The sequence below is a fragment of the Ctenopharyngodon idella genome, chromosome 11 (genome assembly GCF_019924925.1).
Source record: "Ctenopharyngodon idella isolate HZGC_01 chromosome 11, HZGC01, whole genome shotgun sequence".
In the NCBI taxonomy this organism is placed as follows: Eukaryota; Metazoa; Chordata; class Actinopteri; order Cypriniformes; family Xenocyprididae; genus Ctenopharyngodon; species Ctenopharyngodon idella.
Genome location: NC_067230.1, coordinates 7,974,342 through 7,996,384, shown reverse-complemented (window position 1 = coordinate 7,996,384; position 22,043 = coordinate 7,974,342). Strand labels below are relative to the sequence as shown.

Sequence of the window (22,043 nt, the reverse complement as noted above, 5' to 3'; positions counted from 1 at the left end):
ATAGTATTACTGTACATGCTTTTCTCCATCTTTATATTTTAATCTCAACCAAGCAGGAATGAATACATTTATTGTAACCGAGTTACAAAAAGAGCAGACTTTTCCAGAGCACTAATTATTTTAATTTAATCTAGACATACCTCTGGTCATGTTAGCATTCAATCTAGAAAGTTCTGTGATTGCATACATAGCCTTTTCAAACCAGAATTGAAAGAAAAATCATACACTCACACAGGATAGTAACTGATTACATGTAATCTGGATTACGTAATCAGATTAAAAAATTAGATTAGATTACATTTTAAAATACCCGTAATCAGACTACAGTTATGATTACATGATTATGTGTTATTCTCACAATGGCAGTAATTTATTCATAATTCATTGGTTCTCCCAACTACTTTTTTTTTTTTACCTTTTAAATTTTCCTTTGTAAAAAAGCCTACTGCTTATATACGTTCAGAAGGTCTTCCAGGTTTATGGAATTGCACACACAGACCGGTATAATAATAATAATATAATAGGCTAATAAATAGTAAAGTTAAGTTTATTGTTCTCTGATATGATAATGGTCACATGACATTCTAAACAAATAAAATATTTAGTCTTTTTTAGCAAGTGATTTATTTGGATTGTTTTTATTTTTAAATTATTTTAATAATTTTATTTATAAATAAATAAAATATATTTTAATTTTAATATTTTTATTAATAACTTATCATTGGCTTATCATTAAACCCATGAACCCCAGTCTGGGAAACCCTGATGTAATGTAATATTTAATGCGCTTCAAAGAAACAAAACAAAACAAAAAATTCTTTCTCTTTGTATTTATCAATATGGTACAATTATCCTATTCAAACCAATGTGATAGATGAGTTAGAATGAGGTAAAAAATAAAAAGAGTAATAAATTAAAAGTAATCAAGAAGTTTACACCACTTTCATTTTTTTATTTAAGCAATTCTTTATAACATACTATAAACTAAACAAATTTTCTTACTAATTTTAATGCCTTTTGATGAATCAATAAAAATAGAATAAAAACAGCTTTGGGGAGAACTTTTGAGGACAAATGTACAGCCTCTTATACCGGAAGAAAAAAATACTACACTATATACTATAATGACCACTAAGACATATAGTAGTCTCCAAGAAAAAAAAAAAAAAAAAAAAAAAAAAAAAAAAACTTTTTATTGGTTCATTCAATGTCACCCCTTTATTTAATTTTATTGCCATATTATATGCATAATATGCTTGCAAAATATAGTTTTTACTCTGAGGTAACGTTGTGGAATAAAGAATTAAACTCGATATCAAAACTATACCATATAACTGAACGAAGTAAACGTGAGGATACTGTACTGTAAGTCAAATGGGGTTGGAGCAGGAACCCTGTGAACTATAGATGCAGTAGCACGCGTGCCCTCTATGGCCAGTCACGCTGGCAGAGGTGTGGCGCCTTTTCACGCTTTCAACACAGACGCTTCAAAACACGGGGCCATCTTGGGGGAAGACAGCCCGCTGTGAAGTTCACAGAATAGCCGCTACACGCTTTATAACCAACACATAACAGCTAAGAGTTCCTCTAGATGTACCCAAGTGCAATGCGCGTATAAATCAATTGTTGTTTTTCAACTTCACAAGGCCCTTTTCTCGATGACAGACCGACTCTGACCGCGCTCCGCCAGAATCAACTGACGTTTCTCATGTCCCGCCTCCACGCAGGGAGACAACCAATGAGGATCCCGCAAAACTCCAGCGTAATGACGTTTCCGCTTCTGCGCGCATGCGCACTGTCATTTTGTCCAAAGCTCCTCACTGTTCACATCGAAGATGGCGGCAGGCTTTGACCTGCTATATAAGGATTTCTGTATTAAAAGAGTGGGAAAGAAACTTTTTACCGATACTTCAGGTTGTATTAGATTAGAAGTTTCCACATCTTGTCACAATAAGTTTGAGGTAAGCTCCCAGGCAGCCGGAAAATCACCCCGCTGACTCCGGGAAAAGAGGCAATTCAACTAGCTAATGTTGACATTCTGCGAGCTCTTGTACATATGAACATAATGAAAGCAGCTGCTCTTCAAGTGTGTTAGATGATTATTTCTCCCAAGAGCATTGTTACTAGTGGACTTGAGGTGACACGGGCACTTGTCAAATCCTTATTGACATTGTGACACGAGACTCCCCTTCACTCACGCTTGTTCCTTCGAAAAGCAACTGGAGGGAAAAGCGGATGAAAACCCAAACTTCCTGAACTGATGTGCCAGAGGCACAGATGGAAGACAGCTAAGGGGATCCAGTGTTTCTTAATGCTATGGTAACTACTTTGATCGGGACGTCCACAGTGCAAACTTTGAACGGAGGCAATGCAATGGATTCGCACACTGAAAGCGGCACTTCAGTGTCCAGTGGTCCATCATCATCATCGGACGAGGCTTCAACTTCTGTACCAGTTGTTAATAACGGGCCCGGGGTGGCGAAAGGACACGGAAACGTCACTGTCACCCCAAACCCAAATACAGTGATACAGTCTTCTTACGGGAATCCTCCAGCATCCGCAGCATCCAGTGCAGGACCCTCAGTGACAGTTGTCAGGCCATCTATGCAAACTGCTGGAACAGGTTTAACTATTAACGGGAGTAATAATAATACCACCGTTTCGGCGACTGTAGCCAATGTAGCGACCCCGGGAATAACTACTACTTCTACTACTACTACAACTTGTACTACTACAACGACACCTCTTTTAATGAACCAGACTCCTGCCTCTGTCTCCGCGAGCAAGTCCGAGTCCCCTAAAACTATCATACAGTCCGCCGGCGGCATGACTCTCGGTCCTGGAGTGGCCAAGGGGGCTGTTTTGCAGGGGGTTGCGAGAACAGCAGCTCCGGCAACTGTTGCAGCAGCATCCAGCCCTGCCATCAGGGCCATTGCGCCACAGGTGTTAGCGCCCCGACTCCCTCAGAGCAACCCTGGCCAGAACATCCAGAACATTCAACTACCTCCAGGTACCGGAACTCACATTAGCTCTTAAATGTGTGTATAATTATGTAAATCTGTGTGGTAGAGGAAGTTAAATAGATTGTTTTAACGCCCATTTTTGATTTCGTGCGAAGTTTGTGAGCGCATGCTGTGATGCGCGCCCTAAACTGGAAACATAGTGCATACAACAACAGTAAAGCAACTGTATAAAGTGTAGTTCACCCTAGAAATTAAAATCGCCATTATTTATATATACTTCAGATCTTTATACATACTTCAGAACTTTCATTCTTGTGCACAAAATATAAAAGGAGATGTCAGGCACAATAACTGTTTCAGTCAACATTCAGTGTAAGTGTGTGGGGAAAAGAGTAGTATTTTGTAAGTATTTACAAAAGTATATTGCTTAACATCTCCTTTTGTGTTCAGAAGAAAGTCGTACAGGTTTGGACCTACATGAGGAGTGTATGATTTTATTATTATTATTATTATTGGGTGAACTGTCTTTGAGTATAAATAGTTTAACCACACAAATTTTCTTTGGACACTGCAACGGTTGTAATATGATGCCACGCTCTGCAGCATCTTTAAAAAAACAAACAAACATAAATTCAAGATGTAAACCTGCAGTTTTAAAGGGATATTTCACCTAAAAATTTAAATTATCCTATGATTTTTTCACCCTCAAGCCATCCTATGTGTATATCACTATCTTCTCTCAGACAAACACAATAGGAGTTATATTAAAAACTATCCTGCCTCTTCCAAGCTTTATAATGGTAGTGAATGGTGCTCATGATTTTGAAGCCCAAAAAAGTGCATCCAACTATCAAAAAGTACTCCACACGGCTCCAGGGTTTTAAAAAAGGCCATCTGAAGCGGAGCAATGCATTTTTGTAAGAAAAATATCCATATTTACTACTTTATAAACTATAATAACCATCTTCCGGCAAACATCCGTACATGTCGACCTCTGACGTGACGCATATATGCTATCGCTTCACTTCAGGAGGCCTTTAATAACCCCCTGGAGCCGTGTGTAGTACTTTTATGATGGATGGATGCACTTTTTTGGGCTTAAAAATCGTGAGCGCCATTCATTACCATTATAAAGCTTGGAAGAGCAAGGATATTTTTTTTTAATATAACTCCAATTGTGTTCGTCTGAAAGAAGATAGTCATATACACCTAGGATGGCTTGAGGGTAAGTAAATCATGGGATAATTTTCATTTTTGGGTAAACTAGCCTATCCCTTTAAAGTTTGTGTTCTTTTAATTCAAGAGGTCATGCTGTGATGAAACAAACTTCTATTGGTCACGCGTCTTTACGTGATACGAATTCACAGGTCAGAGTTCACCAAACAAGCAAAAAGCAAAACTTCATTGTATGAGCTTGCGTTTCTTAAGCATTCGCGTGTATATGAATGGAAGTCATTGGAACAAAAAGTGTAGTGTGACCGTCCCTTTTAACACTATTCTTTTACTTCCTCACAAGCACTGGTATTTCCTTCAGGAAATGCAAATCTAGTTATTCTCTTTCTAATGATTTTCCTTTTGACTGTATACTCTGGTCATTCTGACAAGCCTGTTGTCTGGCTGGACAGAATACTTGACAGATTTTACTAAAAGAGTCCATCTGGATTCTCAGACCAACAGTTTCTGTTCAGAACACATCCGTTGGTTCACACGGTAACAGGAGACGGAGTGTGTAGGGTTCTCAGTGTGCTGTGCAAATATAGGCCACCAACTGTGCGCTTTATTCTTCATGCCTCTAAGCAGGGCACGGTTGCCAGACTTGACTCCAGTCCGATCAATAGGAAAAGCTCACTAATGAATAGCAATTTACATGGGAAGTGATGTCAGCCTTTCTATATGTGTCTGTTTGTTTTTCCAGGTATGGTGTTGGTGCGTAGTGACAGTGGTCAGTTGCTGATGATCCCTCAGCAGATGTTGGCACAGATGCAGGCCCAGTCTCAGGCCGCCCGCCCTGCTGCCCCCACCAGCACCACCCCTGGGCAGATCACCTCTGCACAGGTAATGCTATCTGACCACCCTCAACTGATTTAACATCAGCTGTACATATTTCTTAATGAATGGGGCTATGACTGCAGAATAATAAATAAATTTGTAGTTGTATAGATTTCTTGTGTTATAGTAAGTATGGATTAGGGATGCACCAATATGAAAATTTTGGCCGATACCAATAACGGATAATTCTTTATATTGAAAACCCAATAACTGATATGCTGGCCGAAAAATCTAAATCCAACTTTGTATATAATTTTTTAGAGCCTAATTACAAGAACAAAAGTCTCACCATTAAAAGCCATGTCCCAAGCACTTCAACATAAATCAAACATATACAGGACAGTAGCCAAGTTTGAACCACTGTAAGTTTTAAAATGAATTTTACACTCCTATGGCCAGCAAAAAAAAAAAAGATCTATTGCTCTACAAATAAATAAAATAATTGCACAAATGAACTTGAACTAAGTGCTACGTGCTAGTCAGAATGTGTAACTCCTGTTGTGGAGTTACACAACGCGCTGAAACACGGCAACTAAACCCAGAGAATTCACAATGTTTTATTACAATGGTGTTCTCATTATAATGTTATGTAATATGGCAGTCCCAATCATAGTTTGTCGTGCATTGCTATTTGAGCTACATCCATCACCGGTAATCCAGCTACATCCATCACCGGTAAGCGCTTTACTAATGCGTTAATTCTTGACCAAACGCATCCTATATGAGATAAATTAGATATATATGCACAAAATAAACATAATATTACAACTTACAATTGCATTTTCCTTTTCAAAGTGATTCCAATCAAATTTCAAGCAATTCAAAACCATCATGGCGAAAAGTGCGCATCTGAAGTGTCTCAGCTGAAGGAAGTAATCCATTATTTATCGGCTTTAATATATCGGCTAAATATTCTTATCGAGTCAATAATGATAACATTAAAAACGAGCATATATCGGCCGATGAAAGCAATTATTTTCTCTGTTGTCCATCAGCCGATTGTTTAAAAACAGCTGATTATTAGGGACAATTTTATCCTGTCAATCAAAAGGGGGCAGAAAAACGTGTCAGACTGCAACTCGTACTGTTTGTGAATAAAATGTCTCTTGTGTAGAATTTAAGGCTGGTAACACCACAATAACTCATTAACAGTTAAGAAAATAGCAACGTTAAAGGGATAGTTCACCCAAAAATGAAAATTCTGTCATTATTTACTCACTCTCAAATTTCTTTCTTCTGCTGAACACAAAAGAAGATATTCTGAAGAATGTTGGTAACCAAACAGTTCATGGGCCCCAACTTATTATTTACTTGTATGACTAATACCATAGCATTTTTTTCCATATTATGGAAGTCAATGGGGCCCATCAACTGTTTGGTTACCCATATTTTTTAAAATGTCTTCTTTGCTTTCTGCCGTGCATTCTGCCGTCTCAGTCGCCGTGAATTTCTTTCTGAAAGGCGTCACAAAAATGAACCTTAGCTCATTAAGACACTTATACTTGCCACACAGACATGAGAAACATGTCTATAGAGATCTTGAAATGTCTACTTTAAAAATTAAATTTTCAATTTAAATTGAAAACAAATATTCTCTGATTATGTAAACTGTATGAAACCAACGAGATGTAGAATCTTTCCGTCTGAGCTCATTATCTGTAATGCACAGGTTAGTCATATGGTAATCACCCATGTGAACCATGCGAAAATGTAAATGCCCCCATCACCTCGATAAACAAAGCATCAAGCTTCGTCAGGTTACTCTACTTTTCATCGTTTTTGGAAGAAGGCACGCTATGAGGAATAAGCTTTGAATTTACCTCAGAAGAAGAATGCGATGCGATGCGACGCGCGGCTTGATCCAGTGGAGGATATCATTTACTGACAAGTAAGTCATGCATTCTTTTACATTAGTTAATGTGTTTTTCCATAAACTTGTACTTAATTTACTATTTGGGCTTGTTCCAAACTATATTGCCAGACAAAAACATGAATTCAAGTGAATTCAAGTGAGACCTCTTGAAATATGAAATATATAGGCAGATAGGCAACATTTCATTGCATGTAAATGTTGTATGACGCAAGGATGTTTTTGTGCTCTGTAATATAACATAAAAGCATAATATGATATAAAAGTAATGAGTGTTTATACTGTAACATGATGAATGTTACAGCTTAACAATATTTAGACCAGTGTTTACTGGGAAATACTGTTCAGGAATATCTGCTCAAACTTAGATGTTTATAATGTGCAAAACAATAATTTAATTTCTAAACTGTAAAATGTCATTTTTGTACTGTATGATAATACAAACAGAGCATTTGTGTGTCAAAACTACAAATATGACTATGACTTTTTTATTGTTGTATGACTGTTGTTATTAGTCGGCTATTAGTGATTTCTAATTTAATAATATAGTTGCTCCTGATATTATTCTTACAGTTGTTTGCTTTTTTTATTACAGTGATCAGATACCTGCACCACAGAGGGTCCTGCTAACTTTCAAAATTCTATCAGCCAGCCGTTCAACCACATTGGACTGATATTCGACATGATCATGGTAAAATAAGCTCCATCACTGACTACTGATGTTGGGGTGTTTTTTTTTCTTCAGTGCATGGCAAAAGAAGCAGCAAACACATTGGAAATGCCAGGTATGGTTCACTTGTTTCTACAGTTGAACAGGAACTGTTCTGGAATGGCACAAAAGTGCGTAACTGTTCTGTGCGTAAGTGTCTTTGTTTAGGTCAGTGTGCTCAATAATGTGCCTTTGAACTTCATTATGTATGTTTTGATAATGTTGAAAATAAACTACAAAAAAAAATCATTCTTCTCCCATTATCATTTTCTTCACATTCTTTTGTTTCCCTCAGTCCCATTCACATGGATAGGCCCATTAGGGGAATGTCTTTGTCTTCTCAGGTGCATCAATATTCATGGCCATTGACACACTCTTGGATACAGCCTAGCACAAATAGTGTCAAAATTTAAACTAATAAATTGTTTTATGTGAATTAGTGGTCAGGGTGGTTTTCACATTGTTTGTAGTAAAAACTCTAGGCTACAAGAGCCAATACTCAAAAGTCTTATGAACACATGTTCAACATGTGTTTATGGCCTTATTTCAGTGACTTAAAAATGTTTTTTATTTCACTAACCATGCATAAAGTTGTATACAAACTTGTATACATAATAGTTGTATACAAACATTTCAATTTTTATTTAAAGGTGGACTCAGTATTATTTAAAATACAGTTTGGAAGTTAGTCGGGCCGATACCAACAACAAACGTGTAACCAATCAGCATTAGGGGGTGTATGACGGTCGAGGAGAGAGAACGAGCAAGAGGGAGATTTGAAAATAAGAAAAAAAAACAAACTGCAGAACGAGAGATGGGACACACAAAAGAGCTCAGAAGAATATCACTGGAATGAAGGTTTATGACTGGGCAAGCGCTTTAGGACCCGCGTTTATATTAGAAAAGCTTTCCAGCGCTGGAGAGAGCTAAGCGGGAAGGCCTGAAAACAGTCCAAGTAACACTGGGCTTTGTTAACAACAAACTCTTGTTTGTATTTACTCTTGTGAACTGTGCGTTAATTTTTTGTGCTTCCTTGTCATTCGTTCATCATCTACGCTTTATTTTTCGTGAAGCATTTTGTTGCGTGTCAGCTGTGATAAACGGACATCCACTTGCATTGCATGTGTAACAGTGGCCAGTAGTTAAACTACTGCACACTGAAGCCCGTTAGAGAATGTGTTGTTTAGTGTCATTGGTAGTGCATTCGTCTCGCATGCCAGCAGCGGTCGGGCCGAGGTTTGAGACCGATTCGGAGCAGGGTGGTTAGTATTGGAGTGTGAGTTTTGGAGGCGGAGCAATGAAGAGAGGGGTGGGTTTGTTTGGGTTATTATATCTGAAAATAAATAGCAGTTAAATATAATAGTTTGGGCTCGATTGTTAATTTTAACTTCTAATATTATAGCAGTGTACCAGATGAGAAGGTTCTCTGTGTAGTTTATAGCATTAGATTAGATTTTTTTTTCTTTTTTTCCTTAACAAAATTAAAGTATCAGTATCGGCAGATATCATTCTGAATAATCAGCTATCAGTATTTGCAGAGACATTTAGTATCTTGCATTTCTAATAATATGGTATGTGAGATGCATGATTTTAACAATAAGGATTTGTTTTTATGCTGGGCTGAATAGTTATTTATCATATTTGTGATGGAACCAGGGACAATTTTGGCAAGGCAGGTAAAAATCAACCACTCAGCCAGTAGTTCTGATTTTTACTTGCCTTGTCACAATTTATACTCACCTCACCACAAATATGATAAACAGCTGTTTTAAGCAACATAAATATGTATATATCTTTTGTTGAACATTGTGTTCACTTTACAAAAATATCAATAATATATACTATCGTTCAAAAGTTTGGGGTCAGTAACATTTAAAAAAAAAAAAAAAAAAGAAAAAAAAAGAAAAGAAATTAATACTTTTATTCAGCAAGGATGCATACAGTTGTTTTAAAAGTGACAGTAAAGACATTTATAATGTTACAAAATATTTCTATTTAAAAAATGCTGTTGTTTTAAACTATATATAAATCAGCATATTAGAATGATTTCCTAAGGATCATGTGACACTGAAGACTGGAGTAATGATGCTGACAATTCAGCTTTTCTATCACAGGAATAATTTATTTTAAATTTTCAAATAATACAGTTATTTTAAAATGTAATAATATTTAACAGTATTATAGTTTTGGTCAAATAAATGCAGCCTTGGTGAGCATGAGGTAAACTTCTTTCATAACCATTATATATAATAAATAAATAAATAAATAAATAAATGTATATGTGTATATATGTATATGTATATATATGTATATGTATATATATATGTATATATGTATATGTATATACATACAGGATTCAAACTTTTGAAACTCTGTTGCAAAAATGTATGTAAAATCATAAACACACTTTTGTAGGAAACTATTGCATATGATGTGAGACATTACTGATTTTTTTAGTTTTTTTTGTTTGTTACTTTTACTCATTCTAACTGATGCTTCCAAGACTATAGTAAGTAGTTATGTGGCTCATCTAGGTTAGATAATGTAACTTTGACATTACATCAGCATGATTTGACACCAGTGTTCATTAGGTCACATAAATACAATGTTTTAAGGCAAAAATTTAGTGACAACACAGCACAGGTCCAATAGGGTAAGTGACCGTTTTTCCAACTAACCCAGAAATCTCTCACACTGGCCCTGGCCATCCATTTCTATTGTTGAGCCCTGAGATGATGTAGTTTGATATTAACTAGTTGGTATTTGCAGGACTCTTCTCATTGATGTCTGTCTGATTTCTGCATACCTGCAGGCACCTGGAACTCCTCTAATGGCCCGACAGGTGACCCCTACCACCATCATAAAGCAGGGCTCTCCTACACCCAGCAGCACGGCCACTACCACACTCCAGAGACCACCTGTACAGGTACCTACAAAAAGCACATCATAAAGAAACCCATTAGAAATGACAGAATCATCCTGCGCTGTGAATTGTATTTCTGAGTGGTTCCTATCTTCTCTCTTCATACTCATTCTCTCTCATGTGTCAGCAGGCTTCCTCTGTGGGTGCAGTGTTGTCAGTGCAGGCAGGAACTGCCCAGAGGACTGTGACTGCTGCCACGGGGACCACCGTCTCCTCGGCAACGGTGAGAGGCTGCGCTAACTTTACAGTCACACAAAGACGTGTAGGTTCACAACTGAAGAGACGGTGCTGAATATTTAGCTTCATGCTTAAAGGCTTCGTGAAGGGTCTGTAAACTGACCTGATCATATATGTTTTAAGAGCTGGTGAAAAATGAGTTGTTAAAGAGATTTCCAAGTGTAAACCTAAATGAAAATCTGTTTTCTCAGAGTGGGAATCCCCTGATATCCCCATTTGATGCTAGGCTCATGCTGTTAAATCTTAACCTGAAAATTTGTATGCGTCCAAGGGACAGTTGTAAGATAACCTTAAGCTATTGCAGGAGGAATAAATCTGCTTTGTGCTAATGCAATCACTTTTCTTTTTTTAATAGGAGACAATGGAGAATGTAAAGAAATGTAGGAACTTCTTGTCCACGCTGATAAAGCTGGCCACTAGCGGTAAGCAGTCATCAGAGACTGTCGCCAACGTTAAAGAGCTGGTCAAGAACCTGCTGGTGAGTCTCAGAGGTTGAGTGTGTTTGCATATTTTTGACTCTGTGAAAAAAGTTGACATTTTGTGAGTCATAGTTAAAGATATATATATATATAATTTTTTTCTCAATGATAGTACATAAAAGCTTAATTGAATGGATTCACTTTTAGTGACCATTAGTGAAAATTATGTTTTATTCATTTGTTCAAAAGTTTGAGGACAATAAGATTTTTTAAAATGATTTATTTAAAACGTGTTTCAATGTTTATTTGATCAAAAGTGCGGTAAAAACAGTAGTATTGTGAAATGTAATTACAATTGAAAATAACCTTATTCGATTTTGATATATTTTAAAATGTAATTTTTTCATGTGATGGCAAAACTTAATTTACTCCAGTCTTCAGTGTCCCATGATTCTTCAGAAATCATAATAATATGCTGATTTGGTGCTCAAGAAACATTTCTTATTATCAATCAATATATTTATAAATTATAATAAAAAAAACTCTTGAAAACTGAAAACTCTTGAAAACTCTTTATTATTATTATTATTATTATTATTATTATTATTTTTCAGGATTCTTCAGGATTGATGAATAGAAAGTTTAAAAGAACAGCATTTATTTGAAATATATATATATATATATATATATATATATATATATATATATATATTTTTTTTAGCAATGTAAACACCTTTACTGTCACTTTTGATCAATATAATGCATCCTTGCTGAATAAAAGTATTAATTTCTTAAAAAAAAAAACTTACTGACCTGATATAATTGTAAGAATTTAATTACATAAATTATTAACTGATTGTTATAGTCAATGTATGCATTTTCCTGTGAGCTTAGCTTTGCATAGTAAAAAAAACCCCTATAGTTTTGCCAAATAATTTTGTCAGATAAATATCTTAAACAAGTTTAGTATTTTATTCTTCCCTCATATTTAAAATATTTAAAAATATAAATATATTCCTCATATTTTGATGGTTTAATTGAATTTGTAGGGTTATTTAACAACAAATCCCCCTCTTGGGACATCACATTTGGCCACTGTATACAATTGAATATAAAATTATTCTTTGAAAATTATATTATCAGCATGTTTTCAATTTTAATTGAAAAATGAATACAAATGTCTGAATATTTTAGTATATGGTTTGTCTTTCACTGACTTGGGCTACCTGATCTTCACAAGTTTGTGTAAAACCTGATGATCCTGACTTTCTGTACAAAGATGTTCACATACAGTACTGTATGTTCAAAAATTTGCTTAGTTATATAGAAATAGTAACACATCTTATATATCTCTTCTTTACTTTACAATATAACCTTTCCTTGTTTAACATTTTAAAAATTCTAAAATGATTATTTTAAATTAACTTTATGTGGTCTCAGACTTTTGAACCCCACTGTATCGGTCCTAGGAATATGAACCTCTAAAGTCTAAAAGGTATGAGTTGTTTTTGCTGTGTCCCCTCAGGAAGGGGCGATTGAAGCAGAGGAGTTCACCAGCAGGCTCTACAAAGAGCTCAACTCGTCTCCTCAGCCTTATCTAGTGCCTTTCCTGAAGGTAAAGATCTTTTTCTTAAAATACTAAGATTCATGTAATTCAGTTTCAGTGTATAGTTGTGTTACAGGTACAGGCAATTACCTTTTATTAAATAGACAATTATCCTAAGTAGTTTAAAGTCCACTAACTGGATGAAAAATCATTTTGGAGCAAACTGGGATTAAGTTTATAAACAATGTTTATTGAGTAGGATCGTTATCTTAGTGAGGCCTGTTTTAAAATGCACATGTAAATAGCATGTTTATTTGAGAGGTAGTGTTAACACGTTGCAGCATTCACAGTGCCTGCATAAGCTGCTTAGCTGAAGCATAGGAGGAAGTGGAGCTGCATTAAATTGTTATTTGCAATTGCTTGTATGACAATTAATTGCAAGCCAAAACTTCATAATTGGGAGAGTCCTATTGCCCACAATTAATCTCTCCTCTTCCATGTATTTCCTCAGAGGAGTCTTCCAGCTCTGCGACAGCTCACTCCTGACTCCACGGCCTTCATCCAGCAGAGCCAGGCCCTCCAGGCACCTACTGTGGTGCTGACCAGCCCCAACACTGCTGGAGCCACCGGCACAGCCCCTCGCACGCTCGTCCAGCCTGCCCTTAGCAACTCCAGCCAGACCGCCTCTCTGGTAAAGACAGATCTACATGCATAATTTACCTCATGTGTTTTTTATTGAGGCTCAAGGACACTATTGGGATTATTAATAATAAAAGCATATTGCAGGTAAAACTAGGTGTTTAGTCTTAATTTACACCAGGCTAAATAATTGGAGTTTTAATTGCTTTAGTACGTAGTTTAAATGATGTTGAATGGTAATGCCTGTATTTGCCTTTTGGCAAAGTATAAAATCACTCTGAGCTGTGTCATTAAATACAAAGATAAACATCATATGCATATCATTATAACTAGCTGGTGTTTCTTAAACATTAGTGCAAAGTATTGGCCGTTGGCAACATAGAGTACATTTTTGTGTCTGATACTATGGACAATGGATGAGGGTTAAAATTGTGAACTGGTTCTTATTAGGAAACAGTTCCATTAAAAAAGGAAGTAAATCATTTTATGACACGGATTTGCATTTTTTGGGCTTCAAAATCTCGCCCCCCCATTCACTACCATTATAAAGCTTGGAAGAGCCAGGATATATTTAAATATATCTCCGATTGTGTTCATCTGAAAGAAGATAGTCATATACACCAAGGATGGCTTGAGGGTGAGTAAATGGGAAAATGGGATAATTTTCATTTTTGGGTGAACTATCCCTTTAAAGTTACTTAACTTTACTAAAACTACATTGAAATTACATGACTTAAAGGGATAGTTTACCCAAAAATGAAAATTTGATGTTTATCTGCTTACCCCCAGGGCATCCAAGATGTAGGTGACTTTGTTTCTTCAGTAGAACACAATTGATAATTTTTAACTCCAACCGTTGCGGTCTGTCACTCGTATAATGCATGTCAATGGGAACTCCATCTATAAGAGTAAAAAAAACATGCGAAGACAAATCCAAATTAAACCCTGCGGCTCGTGACGACACATTGATGTCCTAAGACACGAAACGATCGGTTTGTGCGAGAAACCGAACAGTATTTTATAATTTTTTACCTCTAATACACCACTATGTCCAACTGCCTTGAGCATCCGGTGTGTGAGGTCTGAACGCGCTCTGACAACGGAAGTGATCTCTCGCACTCATTGAAGTATAAGTGCGAGAGATCACTTCCGTCATCAGAGGGCGTTCAGACCTCACACACCGGATGCTCAAGGCAGTTGGACAGTTCTTTTAATGGACCCTTCAAAATGATCAGTTTGGAATTTTTTTGTGGTTTATTTGTACTTAAGAATCACGAGACTTAAATCAGTATAACTTCCTTGTTTGTATAACAACGTTTAGGTAAATATACACATTCAGTAAATATTCACATAATAATAAATAAATAATTATTTATATATTAAAAAGTATAAAAAAAAGTGTATATATATATATATCCATAATAATAATATATATATATATATATGATCAATTAATATGAGATGTATATATTATGCAGCATTGGCCCAACAGTTCAGCTGGCCCAAAACTGTCTGCAATGCATCTTTACAGTTGAGCCACTACAGTAAAATGTTCTCAATATGGCTGTAATTATAGAATTACATTCAATTTCGTTGTTCAGGTGTTGCAGCCTCCACAGCAGGGGGCAATAGTGAAGCCCCCTCAGGTTACCCTGACAACCACTCCTATGGTAACGCTCAGGGGTCAGCCCCACAGCCACATAGTGGTGGGTCAGCCTCAGGTGCAGCTCAAACAGATCCAGACAGGTGAGGGTGTCTGTCAGATCCATCACTGTCTGATTCGTTTATCATAATATAATGACACAAAATGTAACATCTCTCTCTCTCTTTCAGTGGCAGTAAAGCAGGGTGTGGTGAGTAGCACTAAACTGGCTCCCGGCTCCGTGTCTGTAGCGATAGCTCAGAAGAATAAAGCTAAGGATGGTGCTGGAGGAACTTTCAGGTGTGTGTTGTTGTGTTAATTTTTGAATGATCTTGTATGAGACCATTTCTGCCGCCATGTGAAATACAGTGTATGTTCCAGCAGCCCAATAGTGGTTTTCACAGCGTCATGGCCATCTTAAATGAGATTTCAAATCTCAGAGAGCATATTAGTTCTGTCCGAATGACACTGTGATCAGCATATGCAACAGTTGTGCATCAATAACTTAACAGGAAGTAGAGAATAGAGTTTACCACAAGGCATTGTGCACAACATGAGTACTACACAAAGTGTGGCTAATCTTATTGTGATGAAAAGGAGTTCTGTTTTTTATTCGGCCTAATTCATCTCAGGCAGTATTTTCTGCATGAAATATGACCGTCACAGTACCAGTATCATGACCACAGGTCACATAACATTGTAATGTTCATTTTTATACTGAACCACCAGTGTTGTTTTAATATTATGTACAATTATAGTATTTATTAATATTTTAAATGAGCTTTTATTTTTGTATTTTCTGTATTCATTTCAAGTTTTAGTAATTTTAAGGCAACTTTTTCATTTAATTTTTCATCTAATATTTATATATTAACAATGCTGTACTGAACATTGCATTTTATATACAGTTGCAAGAAAAAGTATGTGAACCACTTGCAGAATCTGTGAAAATGTGAATAATTTTAACAAAATAAGAGAGATCATACAAAATGCATGTTATTTTTTAATTAGTACTGTCCTGAGTAAGATATTTTACATAAAAGATGTTTACATATAATCAACAAGACAAAAAAATTGCTGAATTTATTAAAATGACCCAGTTCAAAAGTTTGTGAACCATTGATTCTTAATACTGTGTGGTTACCTGGATGATCTACGACTGTTTTTTTGTTTTGTGATGGTTGTTCATGAGTCTCTTGTTTGTTCTGAGCAGTTAAACTGAGCTCTGTTCTTCAGAAAAATCTTTCAGGTCCTGCAGATTCTTCAGTTTTCAAGGATTTTTTGCATATTTGAACCCTTTCCAGCAGTGACTGAATGATTTTGAGATCCATCTTTTCACACTGAGGACAACTGAGGGACTCAAACACAACTAATAAAAAAGGTTCAAACATTCACTGATGCTCCAGAAGGAAACACGATGCGTTAAGAGTCGGGGGGTGAAAACTTTTGCACAGGATGAAGAATTTTTCTTATTTCATTTAAATATCATTTTTTTTCATTTAGTACTGCCCTTCGGAAGCAACAGAAGATACTTACATGTTTCCCAGAAGACAAATTAAGTACAATTTACCTTTATCTTCAAATTCAAAAAGTTTTCACCCCCAGCTCTTAATGCATCGTGTTTCCTTCTGGAGCATCAGTGAATGTTTGAACCTTTTTTAATAGTTGTGTTTGAGTCCCTCAGTTGTCTTCAGTGTGAAAAGATGGATCTCACTGCTGGAAAGGGTTCAAATATGCAAAAAATCCTTGAAAACTGAAGAATCTGCAGGACCTGGAGGATTTTTCTGAAGAACAGAGCTCAGTTTAACTGCTCAGAACAAACGAGACTCATGAACAACCATCACAAAACAAAAAAACAGTCGTAGATCATTCAGGTAATGACACAGAGTATTAAGAATCAATGGTTCACAAACTCTTGAATGGGGTAATTTTAATAAATTCAGCTATTTTTTTTGTCTTATGGATTATATGTAAACATCTTTTATGTAAAATATCTTATTCAGGACAGTACTAAATGAAAAATAACATGCATTTTGTTTGATCTCTCTTATTTTGTTAAAATTTTTCACATTTTCACAAATTCTGCAAGTGGTTCACATACTTTTTCACATACTATATATATATATATATATAAAATGTATATGTGTGTGTGTGTATATGTGTGTGTATACTATATATAATATATAGTCATGCTCAAAAGTTTACATACCTCTTGCAGAAAGTACAAAATGTTAAGGGATCATACAAAATGCATGTTATTTTTTATTTAATACTGTCCTGAATAAGATATTTTACATAAAAGATGTTTACATATAGCCTACAAGATGAAAAAAATAGCTGAATTTATAAAAATGACCCAGTTCAAAAGTTTACATACCCTTGATTCTTAATACTGTGTCGTTACCTGGATGATCTACGACTGTTTTTTCTTTTGTTTGTTTGTTTGTTTTGTGATGGTTGTTCATGAGTCCCTTGTTTGTCCTGAGCAGTTAAACTGCCCAATGTTCTTCAGAAATATTCTCCAGGTTCTTTGGATTTCCAGCATCTTTTGCATATTTAAACCTTTTACAGCAGTGACTGTATGATTTTGAGATCCATCTTTTCACACTGAGGACAACCAAGGGACTTAAATGCAAATATTACAAAAGGGTCAAACATTCACTGAGGGTCCAGAAGGAAACACAATGCATTAAGAACCAGGGGGTGTAAACTTTTGAACAGGATGAAGATGTGTACATTTTTCTTATTTTGTTTGAATATGATATTTTTTCATTTAGTACTGACCTTCAGAAGCTACAGAAGATACTTACATGTCTCCTTGAAGACAAATTAAGTACAATTTACCTTGATCTTCAAATTCAAAAATGCATCGTATTTCTTTCTGGACCATCAGTGATTTAGAGTTAATCCTTGGCATCAGAGCAGTTATGTGGTGTCAGATTTTAGCAAAGACATGTTTATAACAGGCATTTTGAAGTCATAGTTTTGCAGCATTTGTACAATTGGAAAAACAAACTCAACCCTCAAACTTGATGTTAAGGGCTCTTTCTAACCTATATGCTTGTATGTCTAAATCTGTACAGGGATGATGACGACATTAATGACGTGGCCTCAATGGCAGGTGTTAATCTTTCGGAGGAGAGTGCCCGTATCCTGGCCACCAACTCTGAGCTGGTTGGCGCGGTCACACGGTCTTGTAAAGATGAAGCTTTCCTCTCCGCCAGTATGCTACAGCACAAGATACTAGAGATAGGTGAGACTTCTAGTTATGTCAAAGTCTTGTATTAGATTTAGCTTACTGTTTTACCATAGCTGATAGTTGTTGCCCTGTACGTTGTCAGGCCAAAGGTTTGGAGTGACGGAGCTGGGTCCCGAGGTTGTGAACATCGTCTCTCACGCCACTCAACAGAGACTGCAAAACCTTCTAGAGAAGGTCTCGCTGATCGCCCAGCAAAAGAACATGACTTACAAGGCAAGTCTACAAACCTAGTTGTGCTAGTAGTTGAGATTGTACTTGCTTTAGCAATATTTTAGCTTGTATTTTTAGAAACATATTTTTATATTTCTTTACCATAAACACTTGGATAGGAACCTTGGATAGGTCTCTTTTATGTCAGGCTTGGAATCCAGAGGTCATTGTGGGTTTTGGTCTCAAAAGCGAGAGACTCTATCCTTTGGGTGCCAGCTTTTGTTTTGAGCCTGTAAGGCTGTGTGTAATGTTAATGATGTGTGTGTGCAGGAGGACAGTCGGTACGAGCAGGTGGAGGATGTTCGCTCTCAGTTGAAGTTCTTTGAGCAACTTGACCAGTTGGAGAAACAAAAGAAAGAGGAACAGGAGAGAGAAATTTTAATGAAGGCAGCTAAGGTTAGTAAAGCACCTCCAGCCATACTCACACGCGCACATACACATACACACACCTATAATTCTACAACTGGCCAGAGGTTCATATCATTGATTTAAGTTCAGCACAGGTTCAGTCTTCCAAACTCAGTGGTAAAGTTTTTTTTCTCTCACACCACAATGGATTTGATTTTGTTGATGCTTGTGATTCTATATCGATGATTATTGGCATTCTTTTATTTTTAAAGAACATGATTCAATGCATTACAATAATGATATTGTAGTTTACAATATGACATTTTGTGCGAAATGTGAGAAAGACTGTGTGTCAGGGAAAGAGAGATCTCCCTCGCTTCACTTTTGTCCAGTACATCTCATAGAAGCGGCTCTGAGTTTCAGAGTTGATTCTTATTTAGACGCTCTGCTTTTTATAAACTTAAATATAGGAAATTATATGAATGAATACACAAATAATAAAAAACAAAACTGATACCTTAAGGATTAACGCAGTATCATTAGACAGAAGTAAAAGAACTGTTTTCATTACAAATTTAAATATCATACTCAGTGACAGTACTGTAAATATCACCCACAATTGAAACACCACCATTAATCGAAATGGTAATGTGAACATCAGTATGTTAATGTAAAGGAATACAGGCTATCTGCAGAAACATCTTTACACATGTACACTACCGTTCAAAAGTTTGTGGTCAGTAAGATTTTTTTGAAAGAAACTAATTCTTACAAAAGATTTCTATTTCAAATAAATGCTTTAAAATTTCTATTCATCAAAGAATCCTAAAAAAAATGAATCTCAGTTCACAAAATATTACGCAGCACAGCTGTTTTCAACATTGATAATAATAAGAAATGTTTCTTGAGCTCCAAATCAGCATATTAGAATGAATTCTGAAGGAAAGAGCACAGTTGCATAACTTTACCTTTGTCCACTGTAGTGGTTATATTTATATATCTCTTCCACACAAATTGTAGGACCCCATAATTGCACATTCTTTTTATTCCGTACACAGGAACTGCATGCATTAATGCATTAACAGTGAAAAATTTAGGAGATTAATCATAATTACATATTTGAATCGATTGACAGCCTTAATTTTTACATATTCATTTAATCCCAGCAGATGTCTCTGTGTGTTTTGACTGTTGATCCTCTAATTGCTATTTATGTTTTGCAGTCACGCTCACGACAAGAGGACCCCGAGCAGCTGCGGCTGAAACAGAAGGCCAAAGAGGTAAGATGGCACACTTGAGATGTTTATCTTGTCAGAGGACCATTGTGTTTGATTATGGGTCAGAGCTGATATACAGTATGTGTGCGTGTGGCTACAGATGCAGCAGCAGGAATTGGCTCAGATTCGACAGAGAGACGCCAACTTGACGGCGTTGGCGGCTATCGGACCCAGAAAGAAAAGAAAACTGGATTCGCCTTCATTTGGGACTGACGCAGAGGTACGAAATATCTCTCCCTCACAACGGCAGTCTGCTGCCCTCCACCTCTTCTCTTTCTGTCCCCCTCTGTGCCCTCTTTAAATCTTTTAGCACCTGTTGGGCAGGTTTGAGATGTCAGGTTGTGCTTCAAGGGTCTCAGATTGTCACAAATGACAGATGGGACAGTCTAAAGGCATAGTAACAGCCATTTTCAGCTAATTTTTACACAATTTTAAAAATGTATTCCTATATCATGCTATTTATTTTCATATTATATTATATTATATTATATTATCATTCACTTTTTTCAGAGAAAAAAAAATCACAATTTAAAAAAAATATTTTAAAATAGAATTCTGTATCATGTTATTTTTATTTTATATAAGTTTACTAATATTTGTTTAATATTTATATTATGATATATTATCATTTACTTTTTCAGAGAAAAAAAATACATTTGACTAGTTTTGGTGCAAGAAATATATTTTGTAAGTTTTTTGTAAAATTCATTCTCACCTAAACTTCTTTTGTTCCTCAGAACTTTCACTATTAGATTACTCGTATATTTTATTTATAGTATTATGTATATTTTGATATATTCCAATTTTTTTTTTTTTTTTTTTTTGAGAGAGAAAAAAAAACAATTAAAAAAATTTACTTGAAAAATGTAATTGTGTATGTTATTTTTTATTTTATATTTGTTCATATTATATTGCAATATATTAGCATTCACAGAAATATGTTTTGAAGAATTGTCTCTATTGGATTACTCTTATGTATTTTAATCTACCAATATCAGTATAAAACGGTATTGGTTCAAACAGTTTAGCACTGGTGTCAAAGTTTGTGTGTATGTTGACAGGGCTCAGGTTTGTGCACAAGTGCATCCGGGGGCTTAAATGCAGGAGCGTCGAGGCAGTTCACTCGCCAGCGCATCACGCGTGTAAACCTCAGGGATCTGCTCTTCTGTCTAGAGAACGAGAGAAGCACCAGCCACTCACAACTGCTCTACCGAGCCCTTCTCAAATAGCAGATAGCCCATGCCCTTCGCTCATTTCAGTCTTTAGGGCTCACTCCCTCATTCTTTCTGTCTTTTTTACTATTATCATTCTCTTTGTCATTCCCTTTTCGTCTTTCTTTATCGCTTTCTCACTTTCTGTCACTGTCTCACATACTCACACATACAGTGATACATTTTCCTTTCCTTTCTCGAGCTGACTTGTGCTCTTCTCTGTTTCACTCTGTTTTCTTTTAAGTCTTTTATTTTGCCTTGTTTTTAGCTTCCTGCCCTTATGAATTTTACTCTTTAAATTGTGTTAAAAGAAAATTGCAATTATATATCATATGTTTTTCATAGAAGGTGGCTTTGTAATGTGCAAATTACCTATGTAAAAAAAGAATTCACAGTGGAACTACCCATTCATTTTATATTTGTGTTTTTATAAAGATGTTTTAAGAAATAAAAGTGGACAAAGTTTCTATAAAAAATTTGGTGGTGTGGTTTTATAATATATCATGAAATGCTGTAAGAATTCCTAATTGCTATATTCATTTAAAGCAAATGGGTTCATTTAGACTGTTCATTAATTATTAATACACTGATTCAAATACACGACTCCTGATTCGTTTGCATCATCGCTCATACATGTTCTCTTGCTCGCCATTTTAGGTGTTGTAGTGAACGTGTTATTTAGATATTACGTTTATCACTAGGTTTTATGTTTAATTATATATATATAATCGTGGTCATCCT

At 35.7% G+C, this 22,043-nt stretch overlaps 1 protein-coding gene across 2 annotated transcripts; it reads left to right on the top strand.

Moving 5' to 3' along the window:
• Positions 1-1,040: 1,040 nt before the first annotated feature.
• On the top strand, positions 1,041-21,778 carry taf4a (TAF4A RNA polymerase II, TATA box binding protein (TBP)-associated factor). Of its 2 annotated transcripts, none has more exons than XM_051911726.1 (15): positions 1,041-3,010; positions 4,879-5,018; positions 10,404-10,517; positions 10,642-10,737; positions 11,107-11,229; positions 12,696-12,785; positions 13,228-13,407; positions 14,957-15,101; positions 15,189-15,297; positions 18,081-18,250; positions 18,339-18,469; positions 18,737-18,862; positions 20,038-20,094; positions 20,192-20,311; positions 21,153-21,778. In XM_051911726.1, exons 1-15 carry the CDS (start codon positions 2,317-2,319, stop codon positions 21,318-21,320), a joined length of 2,463 nt encoding a protein of 820 aa, XP_051767686.1. In that variant the 5' UTR covers positions 1,041-2,316; the 3' UTR covers positions 21,321-21,778. The 2 variants fall into 2 exon arrangements, with proteins under 2 accessions (XP_051767686.1, XP_051767687.1); XM_051911727.1 differs by having other exon boundaries at positions 1,043-3,010; positions 10,645-10,737.
• Positions 21,779-22,043: the final 265 nt, after the last annotated feature.